General features: G+C 32.4%; 1 protein-coding gene across 1 annotated transcript; it reads left to right on the top strand.

The window, feature by feature from the left end:
- Window positions 1-10,208: 10,208 nt before the first annotated feature.
- Window positions 10,209-12,483, top strand: LOC138311074 (uncharacterized). The gene has a single exon (XM_069252511.1). The coding sequence runs from the start codon at window positions 10,336-10,338 to the stop codon at window positions 11,788-11,790; it is 1,455 nt and encodes a 484-aa protein (XP_069108612.1). The 5' UTR covers window positions 10,209-10,335; the 3' UTR covers window positions 11,791-12,483.
- Window positions 12,484-13,204: the final 721 nt, after the last annotated feature.

Below are 13,204 nucleotides of genomic sequence, written 5' to 3'. Positions count from 1 at the left end.
AATGTTCCATTAAACGACAAAATAGGAATAATGTATTCTTTGTTCAACTTTGGAGTATAGCCATTTACCCAGTCGATAAATTTCTTGGTGTATTATTCAAAACTGATATATGTGATGATGAGGTTTATAGATAGAGAAGCACAAACACGTGAAGAACTCGGTTTATCAGATCACTACAGCTTGTTGGGTGACAATGGTGTATACTTCAATCCATGTAGTTTCTTTCAATTTCTCCCGGTGAAATACAATACACAATGTATAAGAAATTTTAATTAAACGATCCAATTTTCATCAAAATCTACCTTTACTTACAAAGATGCTCCACCGACGACAAACGGTATTTTTTCTCTGTCAAAACAGGAGCAGACGAATTAGTATTTTTTCTTCAGTTGCAAAAGTTACTTACTTTACACCATTGCCATAATTGGAAAGTTTGAGCTTCTTATTTAAATTCAAGATACAAATACTAAAAATAATTAATTGCATCCCGAAAACAAATCATGACGCTGTGCCTATGTGGAATTAAGTAATGGTTGTGTATGTACCAAAATCAAATTAGATTATTTTGAAAGCATTTTTTGTGTTAATTAGACACATATAAACACAATCATAACCAGTTATTGTTCAAATGATGGATATCGTTTATGCTCTGTCGGCGGTGAAGCATCTTTAAGTCCAAATCTTTCGCATAAGCATTCATGTACTCAACAGCTTATTCCGTCTTTGCATATTACAGAGTAGTTACCTCCCTTGCTGGTAGGTACCGATTGTTACGGCATCATTTTGTGAGCGCAATTCACGCCGTTTTCTCCGGAAAGTATGACGTTACGCTCCCAAACACATGACGTCACAATCAATACCTACCCGCAAGTGCAGATAACTCTGTAATATGCAAACTCGGAATATGTTTTAACTTCAGCTTAACACTTTCAGCGAGCATGTTCTTGAAAATGTTATAAACAACAACATTATCTAATAATAAAAATTCCATAACGACCTAAATCGAAACTTCACCGTTTCCCGGAGTATGTTGCTGGACTTCGTTTTGTAATACTGCACTGTAATTCACTGACAATTGCTCTCAGCTACACACGTACGGTATGCATACTAGGCAATTGCATGTAAGTCTCGGGAATATATGTATTAGTTCTACAATATTAAAATTACAATAAAAAATCAAATTAATAAATAAAATACTATTAAGATTCAAGGTAGAATTGCGGCATATTCCATTCTTTTTTTTACGTTTAGGGGTAACCAGAAGCAGACATTCGCAAAAGCTTAATTCAAATGTTATTTTTTTGGCAATGTCAAAGAACACAATCACATAAGGAAGGCAATATTCGAAAAGAAAAAGAAAATTCAAGTTTAGTTCAGTTTTAATTAAAGAAAACGTATAATGCTTATTTTATATTCGTAAGATTATCAGAACAGTTAAGACTTTATAGCAGATTAAAATAGAATATTTATAATTTTCCTTGTTGCTTCTTAAAAATTGTAACATTATTTCATGCTCGTTGAAAGATTCAAGCTGAAGTTAAAACATATAAGCTCCCGACAGATCGTAAACGATACTCATCATTTAAACAATAGTTGGTCTAATAAAAATAATTTAAAAAAATAGATAATCAACTTCAAAATGAGGACAGGTAAGATATTTACGTGAAAAGTTAGATTTCCGTGTATTTTGCTTTCTCCACAAACTTCTGTCGTACTTAGTATTTTTTGGAAGCGAAGGTAAAGTAATGTTCAGTATAAGTAATAATTCATTAATCATTTAGTATTTGACATGATTTCGAAATAAATCTGAGAAAGAGAAACGTCGTTTTAAAACGTCAAGTACGAGCTACTTCAAATGTTTGGTAATATTTACAATATCCGCTGTTTCTTTATCGATAAACTATGGTTGGACAGATCTGTTTATTTCCCAAAAACTTGAGTTCAGAGCGTGACCCGATTCGGTGTGTATGGATATATACATGTAAACATTGGCGGACTTCCTTTGACATTTCACATGCATGTACGAGACAATCGGAGACATACAATAAAACACATTTATATTGTTGAATGTATTATTACTATATGGCATTAATAAAATAACTGAAATATGAGAACTATTTTTTGTGACGTCATGGAAAAAGGGCGGGATTATAAGCTGTCCGTAAACGGCACGTTTTTTTAATGGTTGTTGTGCATGTATCAACATGACGGCAGTATAATTTTGACGGTGAAAAACACAGGTACAAGATTGTATCTGACGTTTTTGTTGATTCTATTGCCGAAAGAAAATATTGAAAAAAATAAGGATTAACCTCTTACTTTGCTTAGTTTATGAGATGATAAATCCAATGGAGCAGTCGGTAAATTGTACGTAAGCGCTTCGCGTCGCGTTTACGCAATTCACCTCGTGTTCCATTGGGTTTATCATAATCTCATAAGCTAAGCAAAGTAATAGGTTAATCCTTAATCATCGAAGTTCAGGAGTTATATAATTGAAAAAGAATAAAATTAATACAGAATAAATATAAAATGTATTGGTAATTGAACACACACACACACACACACACACACTGTCAGAAACTCACGTTTGAATCATTTTTACTTAATTATACATATGCAAATTAAGATGTGTGACATAATGCACATCCGGAATAACAACATTAAACCGTATATCTCGTGTGTAAAACAGAATATACATTTTAAATTGTTTGTAAATAAATTACATGTAAACATGTTTTTAAATTTAAAGATGCTCCACCGCCGACAGAGCATAAATGATATTCATAATTTGAACAATAATAGGTATTTAATCGTGTATATATATGTCTAATTAACACAAAAAATAATGTTAAATAATTTATTTCGCTTTTGGTGCATGCGCAATCAGTACTTCATTCCATATAGGATATAGTGACACGGAATTTTTTCGGGATGCAATTAATTATTTTTCATATTTTTAACTTGAAGTAAAATTAGAAGCTCAAACTTTTCAATGGTGGTAATGGTGTAAAGTAAGTAACTTTTGTAACTGAAGAAAAATACTAAATAGTCTTCTCCTGTTTTTGATGGTGAAAAAATACCATTTGTCAGCGGTTGAGCATCTTTAACCTTCATGTGACGGTGTTTCTTTGAAAAGGACAGTCATCAACAACAAATTTAAAAATAAAACAAATAAACGACAAAACAATAACACAAAACAAATCTGCGCCATTATCAAGAATAAATACTTTACATGCAAGAGATATACCATCATTACTCTCATATGACACATTGGAATTAAAAACAAATTTACTGTCGGATATACATATTTCTATGTGACAGACAATGATGGTGACAGTGACAAGCAAAAGTGTAACGAATACGAAAGAGCCTTGTATAATTTCAATAATGAGACAATGACAGTAATCATACAGAGAAAAAGACCGCTTATAAAAAGTATGAAGTCAGCCTTAAAAGAGAATATCAACGACATGAAGGTGATATGATGGAATATTTAAGAAAACAGAATCCAAAACATTTTTACAAATTTTTCTGCAAAAGTAAATCAAAGATATCCGATAAACTTTCAATTGATGATTTCATCCTCCACTTTAAGAATCTCGCAAGCCAATGTAACCTAGATGGGGATTAATGTACCAACAATACTAATGATTTTATTGATAACAATTTGTCGTGTGTGTTTAATGAATTAGTTAAGGACATTACTGATCAAGAGGTTTTGTTTTCTATTCGCAAATTATTTAAAAAACCCAAAGTTGTGGTGTCGACAAAAACTTTATGAACTTTTCCTTGATTGTAAGGACATAATTGCTCCATTTTTGGTCAAGCTTTTTAATACAATGTACCATCTTTTATTCTTGAATATTTCCAAGGCCTGGTCTTCTGGTTCTATCACAAAGATATCTTTTGTAAGAAAATTGATACTGAAAATATTAATAACTATAGGGGAATTACTCTTGTTAGATGTATGGATACATCTATACTGAATGAGCGTTTAGTAAAATGGGGTACTGAATATTATATTACAACAGGTGCTCAATTTGGCTTCAAACTGGGCTATTCTACAATAGATGCAATGTATGTACTTAACCTTAATTAACAAGTATTAAAGTAAAAAGGGCGGGCTATTGTATTGTTGTTTTGTGGATTATAAGAAGGCATTTGATCTTATAGATAGATCTCAGTTATGGAGTAAATTGATTAAACAGTTTTACTTAACGAAATCAATTAATGATGCACATAAAAAGAATATTACACGTCTTAAGCTTAGTTCACATAATTTAAACATTGATCAAGGGAGATATAGGAATCGTCAGAGATTGTGTGAGTTTTGTAATGCTATGACATTGAAGATGAATTTCACTTTATACTTTTATGCAATTGTTACTATGAATTAAGAAAAATACATATTCAATCATATCATTATAGACGTCTTAGTGTGATTAAGTTGGTAGTTTTATTATCAACCCAGAATATAGGGGAATTTAACAGGTTAGGAAATATAAAGATTTGGCTTTAAAGCTTCGAGATAATTTAATTTCTAATTTAAGTTAATTGATATTGCAATTTGTTTTAATTTGCATTACAAATTATTGATATTATGTCTTATGAAATGGTATATATACATATAATTAATCATACAATGTACCTGTTTTGTTATGCAAAATGTAGTTATATGTTTGTCCAGCACTGTCTGCATTGTTACATTGTATTTTTTGTGTCAACTCTCCAATGTGTTAAAATAAGGAAATAGAATAATCTAATCTAATCAGACAGAAGGAGATATCCCCGAGCCCAAATTTGCATATGTTAACAGGTAAGTTCGTCCTTGATAACAAGTGCTCATACCCTAGTCTTTGTATCTTTCTCGGCGTTATCGAGACGTCAAACTCAGACATTAACGTTATATATTTGTTTCAGAAAAGAATTCCCTAAATATAACTGAAATCGTACATTCAATGTATTTTTACTTCATGAAATTTTATCAAAACACATTGTTACAAAAGTTTGTAACATAATTTGTTCACACCTCTATGACATTAAAAATGGCGATTACATTTTTGTTTGTCAAATGTTCTGAAAACGTACCCATTTTAGAGGTAAGAATGATTGACTCATATTTGAAACTGATTGCGTTAAGTTAAATTTTCCTGCAAATCTGTGATACAACAACTATTGTAAATGGTTGAATTCACCATTGCAATAACTTGAACACCATCGGAAACCAGTGTCTAAACTCCATTACGCTCTGTTTATACATTAAAACGTAGTGTAGACTGATCGTTACCATGGCTTCACTATATTCCATTAAATGTAAATCAACTTTTTTTTTCGGGGTGACCTAATTTCAGGTTTCCATGCCCAGCGACATTTTCAATGATATACAATTTCGCTTTTAACAGGTACTGTACTGTAGATTTACAGGTACTTTACTGCAGTAAGCACTATACACGTAGTTGAATAAAGTTTTGCGTCGATTTATTTTTGGCGAATTGTTTCGCCCGCAAAATAAGCGGAAATAAATCGCACGAGAAATGAAGTTGTTAAACATTATATTCTTGCGTTATTTCCTGCTCAATTTAGTTAATTACATGTAATGAGGACAGGTAAAATATTTAACTTAAGCTTTATTGTGTAATTTACAAAAGTAGTGTCTCAACGAAAGAAATATGATCAGGAAATAAGTTTTAAACTTATATTTATTCACCAATCCATATCCTTTACAGAAGATGCCTCAGCAAAGACTAAACTATTATACTCTAAAAAGAGAGGCTTACAGCATGAGAGTATATATATATGAAAGCATAGAGGATAGGTTTGTGGTGGGAGGGAGGAGGAATGCGCAGAAATGTAATAATGAAGTGATAAGATGTATCAACATAGAATACGTTCTAGTGGGGAGACCCCGTCCCAGATATTAATGTGTAAAGATGTAAAGATGGAATTTCGTGCATTTGTGCTCAATTTGCTTTCTTCCCAAACCTCTGTAAAGTTTAGAATTTCTTAACGCCAAAGTGGTGTAATATGCTGTAAAAATAATTATTTATTAATCAAAATATGCGAGAATAAATTGTACTAGAAATTAAGGTAATATACAGTATACGTCCTAGAATGGATGTGAAATGAATATGTGAAAGAGAAACACCGTTTTAAAACGTAACGATCGAACTTGTTGGAGCTACGCGTACTTCAAATGTTTGGTATTAAGGTTGTATTCTTCTGAGGTTTCAGTCCCGTTGAAGTCTCGTTTCGACATAGATCAAAGAAGTTATGAGATTTTAAGATAAAATCTATCAATATCTTTAGCAAGTTGCCAGTTGCAAATTCTGTCAAAAAATTACATTTCTATTTTTAGTAGATTTTTTTATACGGGGACTTTAAGAAATGATCCATTTGGCGGCCATTTTGAAATTGTGTCTTTTTTCGCTTCAAAAGCGCCACAGTTTTACCATTTTTTACTGAAATTGTTTTTACGTAAATCATCACTGCGCCAGTATTTTTAGCTGTATCGAACTAATTTTTGCTGTAAATCGTTACTGGGTTCGTGGTAATTAAAATATTGAGCATTAATGTGTGAAATGATACACTTTTGTCACTTTATTTTGACATTTAATGGTAATTTGGGCACTTTTATTTTTTACTCCAAAATACTGAAAAATAACAAATATTCAAATGGGGCAAAAAAGTAAGCACACGGACCCCTTATTTTTCTGCCTGATTTAGAAAGAACAACCCTTTCCCTGTTGATATGCAAAATATGAACAAAAGTTTAATACCAGAACTTTTTCTATAAAGGGTTAAATTTGGCAAAAATGGCTGAAAATGGTGCATTTTTTAGCTCAAAATTAAGGGGTAGGGGTAGCATATGTTGTTATTCTGAGAAAAAATATTAGCCTTATTAATCAAAACTGGTATGTTTTTAAAGAAGACTACTGGAAAATAAATTCTACAAACATCCATACATATCAAACACCTCGATAGGAAATTATGACTTTAATCTCATGTGTATATGGTCAAAACCGCAAAATTCCCATAAAATCCAATATTTTGTCAACTAGGTATCTTTGAGTGACAATATCTCAAAAACGAGCACACGGACATATGTTTTTTCTTCCATTTTCGTTTATAACATGAACTCCTATTTCCAAAAATCTATATGAGAAAAAAAGTTTAATACAAGAAAATTTTGACTTCTCAGAGGAGTACATCCTTAACGCAGTTCATGATTTATATAACTCAGGAAATGCAGAATATAAACAGAGCAACAAAGTAAATCAAATACTGTTTACTCTATAACATTTAAACAATTTGAACGTGAACTTGGTTTATATTTAAAAGATCACCCATAAAATTATTCTTTTACTGAAAAATTTCTGTAAACTTCTAAGACCTGACTATCATAGGATTATAAATCATGTACAAGTTTCACGTATGTTGTCAGAATAAATCTATGAATCTATGTATATGTTTCAAAAGTAAGAAGTATTGTATAAAACGCATCCGAAATAAAAACTTTAAAGATGAACAAAATATCTCGTTTTTAAAACAGAATATAAATTCTAAACTTTCTCGATCTCAACTATTTTGATTCCTGTGTTAAACAATGAAACATGTCTTAAAGTTTAACCTTCACGTGATGGATTTTCTTTGGTAAGGTCAGCAATCATCAACAGAACTAAAAATAAAACAAATGAACGACAAAACCAATAATAAAAACAAATCTGCCTTTATTACGGATATACTTTACATGCAAGAGATAGACCAGTTACATTCTCAGATGACAACTTGGAATTCAAAACAAATTTAACGTCGAATGAAACATATTTCTATGTGACAGACCATGATGGGGACAGTGGGAGATATCCCCTAGCCCAAATTTGCATATGTTAAGCGCGTCCTTGACATACACTGAGTGCCCTGGTTTGTGTATAATTTTTGATAAATGAGTATGAACTTTTCAGCTATTTTTGCATGCATGTTTTGTTCATGATCATTGGGAATTATGTAAATTGTACATCTTATGTAAGGTAACACAGTGATTTATGGATCTTGTCCAGTCCACTAATTGAAAAGACATAGAAAGAATACGTGAAAGGTTATACCTAATATATAAGGTTAAGTTTTGATGTCATTTAAACAACTTCTATTATATGTGTATATATATGTATATATAGTTTAACTATAAGTACTACAAATGCAAATTAACAAACGTATTATTTATTCACCTGCTTATAAAATGAGGTCTGCCCGTTTAATGCATCATAGTTTTAGGTAATGCATCGGAAGTATCAAACGGAGAGTATAGCATGTACATCAATGAACACATGACTGTATTATCTTCCAGGAAAAGGCTTGTCAAGGTTTGTTCATTTTTCATTATTATTTATTTTAATCTGATTGTATGTTTTCAGCTTTTCACATACATCAAAGGAATACCTAAAGAATGTTCTACAATTTGATATATCTTTCCTGTCTACTTCATTAATTTTTAGTTATTTTATTATTGCTTTGTATATGCTTCTTTTATTAAAAATAATTCCTTCAAGTAATTGTTTAAACTATATTCATATCAAAATGTTCATTTTGAAAATTTCTTTAATTTTACAACAAATAAATAAAAAAAAATGAGTTTCAGATCCAGGAACAACTGCCATCCATTTCTGCATGTGCCACTCTATATTTAGAGATGTTTATATTAGCATTTTCATACGGTATGATAGTGAACTTGGTCATTTTGGTGAAAGACCCTTTCACATGTGCAATGCCATCCGTATATTGATTTTATGAATATTAACTTCAGATTTTATGAATATTAACTTCAGAAACTAGGCATATGGTTATATATAAGATTACAAGAACATTTATTGAACATACAATTTACATAAATATTATGAGCCAGTTTCAAAAATGTCATTTGACAAATTGTTGATCACTTTAGAAATGAACAAGATTTTTGGCCGAAATGAAAGCACAGACAGTATATATATTGTATGAGATCTAGAAACGGTTGGATTAACACGCAGGCATTATGATTTAGAAACAAGCAACTCATAACAAGCAAGAGACCTGTGTTGAACGCACAAGCAACATATATGAAATCTAGATTGACAGACACGCAAGTAGCGATCAATAAATAATCTAGAAATAAGCAACTCATGACAAGTAAATGATGACCCGAGGAAAACGGAATCAATAACAACCTAACAAGTAGAATAGAGCGCCGAAACCGCTATGATTCGAACTTAAATTATTACATATCTTAAAGATGCTCCACCGCTGACAAATAGTATTTTTTCACTATCAAAAACAGGAGCAGATGATTTAGTATTTTTCTTCTATTACAAAAGTTACTTACTTTACACCATTACCAACATTGAAAAGTTTGAGCTTCTAATTTTCCTTCAAGTTAAAAATATGAAAAATAATTAATTGCATCCCGAAAAAATTCCGTGGCACTATATTCTATATGGAATGAAGTACTGATTGCGCATGCACCAAAGGCGAAATAAATTATTTTATATTATTTTTTGTATAAACACAGATTATTGTTCGAATGATGAATATCATTTATGATCTGTCGGCGGTGGAACATCTTTAAGTGAAAAGCTATTAAATGTATCAATTAACTATGTTCCAAACAATGGTGTTAAAATTATATTGTTAAGATAATAAATTCAAATGAATTCTAAGGTGAAAACTTAAGTGTTAATGGACAATTTTTTATAACAACGGATTGAGAAATCGACGTATAGTACGTTAATCATCAAGAATATTGAGATAATCTGTATTCCTTTAGTGTCTTTAAAGATGCTTCACCGCTGACAAAAAGTTTTTTTTTTCACTATCAAAAACAGGAGCAGGCGATTAAGTATTTTTCTTCAGTTACAAAAGTTACTTACTTTACACCATTACCACGAATGGAAAGTTTGAGCTTCTAATTTTACTTCAAGTTAAAATTAAAAAAAAAATAATTAATTGCATACCGAAAAAATGCCGTGACACTATATCCTATATGGAATGAAGTACTGATTGCGCATGCACCAAAGGCAAAATAAATTCATTTATGCAATTTTTGTGTAAATGAGACATATATATATATACACGATTAAACACCAATTATTTTGCAATTGATGAATATCATTTGTGCTCTGTCGGCGGTGGAGCATCTTTAAGCAATTGTAGATAAAAAGGTAATATATAATTAACCAGAAAGCATTACTATTTCATGTGACGTAGGTAATAATCTAGATTAAATCAGGTTGAAAAAGGTACATTAAAGAAATCGGTGATTATGGTTGATTTATTATTTTTCAGATTTTCAAGTAAACAGTTACCATGGCAACAACACTTCTACAGACCATTGAAGATCAAATCACATGCACGATATGTTTTGAAATATTTGTGGAGCCGAAAGCATTACCTTGCCTACACACATTCTGCAAGAAATGCATCAAGAAATTTATAACCGAGGGAAGTTTTAACCGCCGCGATAGAAACGGATATCAATGCCCTCTTTGTCGACGTAGTGTGTCCGTTTCTGTTAAATTAAGGAATAATCCGGAAATATGGGCGGATCAACTTGAAAACAATCACGTTGTTTCATCGATGATAGATGTATACAAAACGTCAGACTTGAAAACAAATGAAACGCGCTTGGAGGAATCTGGAAATAACTATCCTCTATACTGTTTTTGTCACAAGAGGCAAAGTTGCAATGATGGTGTTCCAGATCCTCGACGGTGCAATGGAATCGATCCGGTCAAAGGGTCATATGGGGAAGATATTTCCAAAATAACAGGCGCAAATGTGATGCACAATTGTGCAGAGCCAGTGGAAAATAAAGGCCCCTGTATTTGTGAAAGTACACATGTTCAAGAAGAAATAAAATTATTAAGGGAGAGAATAAATACGTTCGAGAACAACCACGAGGATCCAAAGATGAATCAGAAGAGTAAAACTCATAATATGTATAATAGAGTTGTTCAACCGTGTCGAAACATACAACTCCCTTTCCAGGGCAAACCGTCATGGATAACTGGGATGGAATTTCTACCATCCGGGAAGCTACTAATTGTGGATTACAGTAATGAAGCAGTGTTTGTATTTAACCGCGATCTCAATATGTTGAGCAAAACTAACATCCATCCGGCACCATATGACGTCATGTCAATTTCACGATCATTAGATCACGTGATGTGTTCGATACCAAACGCACAGGAATTGTTGAAATGTGACGTATTTCAAGATGGTTCCATTGACGTAGGTCAAAAATTAAAAGTCAACATTGCATGTAAGGCAGTAGATTCTGATGACCATTGCATTGCTGTATGTTCTGTTTCAGAATTGCAAATTTTCGAAAGAGACTGTGAGATATGGACGAATATTTTAGACGAAAGCTTTTCAGAAACAGACTTTACAAACATCGCACTGAAATCACGTGACAGGAAGATTTTCGTCACAGACCAAATCTCGACAGATACGCATATAATGTGTTTAGATTTTAATGGGGTTACCATTTGGAAAGTCAGGGATAACCGGATTAGATTTTGTCATGGGATTTGCGTCATTGGTACACAAATTTTGCTGACGTCAATGAATGCGGGTAAAATGTACACTTTATCATTTTATGGAGATTGTTTGAAAGAATATGATGGTTTTGTTGATGATGTCACAACTAATCCATGGAAGCTTGTGGTGTCAAACAGACAGAAGATCATCTGTGTTTCACAATATGGAAAGATGTTATCTGAGGAAGATAAACGAACCATTAAACTGTTTCATATGGCATGATTTCAATAATTCAATCACAGTTCACCTGTTTATATCTTAATCATTGTCAGTGTAAAATATTCGAACGCCATCTTAAAACATAATGATACGACTTTGTAATTGCTATATAACTATTGTAGAAGTAAATTATTTCGGTCATTTCGCATTAGCGACCCCGCCATGCGACAATGCGCCAAACAAAGAACGACAATGCGAATGTGCGACAGTGTGATATTGCATTATGCGACAGTGTGACCTTGCACAATGCGATAGCGTGACAATGTACCATTATACAGTGTGACAATGTATCATGCGACAGTGTGACAATGTATCATGCGACAGTATGACAATGTGTCATGCGACAGTGTGACAATGTATGATGCGACACTGTGACAATGCACGATGCGATTATGTGATAATGCGCGATGCGACAGTGTGACGATGCACCATGCGACAACGCACAATGCGACAGCGCGACATTGCACCAGTACAACAATGCGCCATGCGATAACAACTATCTCACTGTCGCGTGACGCACTGTCGCGATATCACGTTTTCGCGCTGTAACATCGGAAATTCACCAATGCGACAGTGTGACATGACCGAAATCAGCCACTTGGTATGTTTTTAATGCTTTATAAAATACTGTATGACCAGAATAAGAAAAACATATTTGCATATGAAAGAAATAATGAGTATAATACATAGGTGTGAAGAGGATTCAATGAAATTTGAATAAAGTCTATTTTCTTTATTTCATGTTACTTCTTCTTCTCTTCACTACAAACGTGACAAACATGCAAATGGTTCTTTAATTGACATACGAATCACAAAATGAAATCAATTAGACAAAGCCGGGCTCCACTATCATTATACACTTATCAAAACCTTAACAAATCAAAAATCTATTCCTTTTATTTACAGTTTTTCACGTAATTGAATATTATTTATTCTCGCGACAGTTGCATATTTTTTTATTAAAATATCCATAACATTTTCTCTCCCGTCATCGTCAACGAATTCGATTGAACAGCTGATTGGAATAGAGTCATTCATATGTTCCCACCAAAAGTGGGGTCATGACCCCAAGTTGCTACGCCAACAATTATTCCCGTAACAATATAATCGCCGCACGTGTTGTACTATCATTATACACTGATAATGATAATACTAGAAAGCATGACTATTCAGTCCATGTCAGTGCAAACTGTAAATATTAATAAATGAATTATATTCTAGACGCCATGCAGAGGGATTATGTTGTACCGCGAGTTCTTCATACCTATCAGTCATTATAGACCCTATCACCTGAATGAACATTTATGTAAATACAGTTTCGCATACCAGACCTTTTGTAGAAAGAACACATTAAAAGAATAATGTATTTATAGATAACAATGAATATTGAACGGTATTGTATATAGATGATATGCAT

The sequence above is a fragment of the Argopecten irradians genome, chromosome 16 (genome assembly GCF_041381155.1).
Source record: "Argopecten irradians isolate NY chromosome 16, Ai_NY, whole genome shotgun sequence".
Lineage (NCBI taxonomy): Eukaryota > Metazoa > Mollusca > Bivalvia > Pectinida > Pectinidae > Argopecten > Argopecten irradians.
This window is presented reverse-complemented; position numbering and strand designations above follow the sequence as displayed.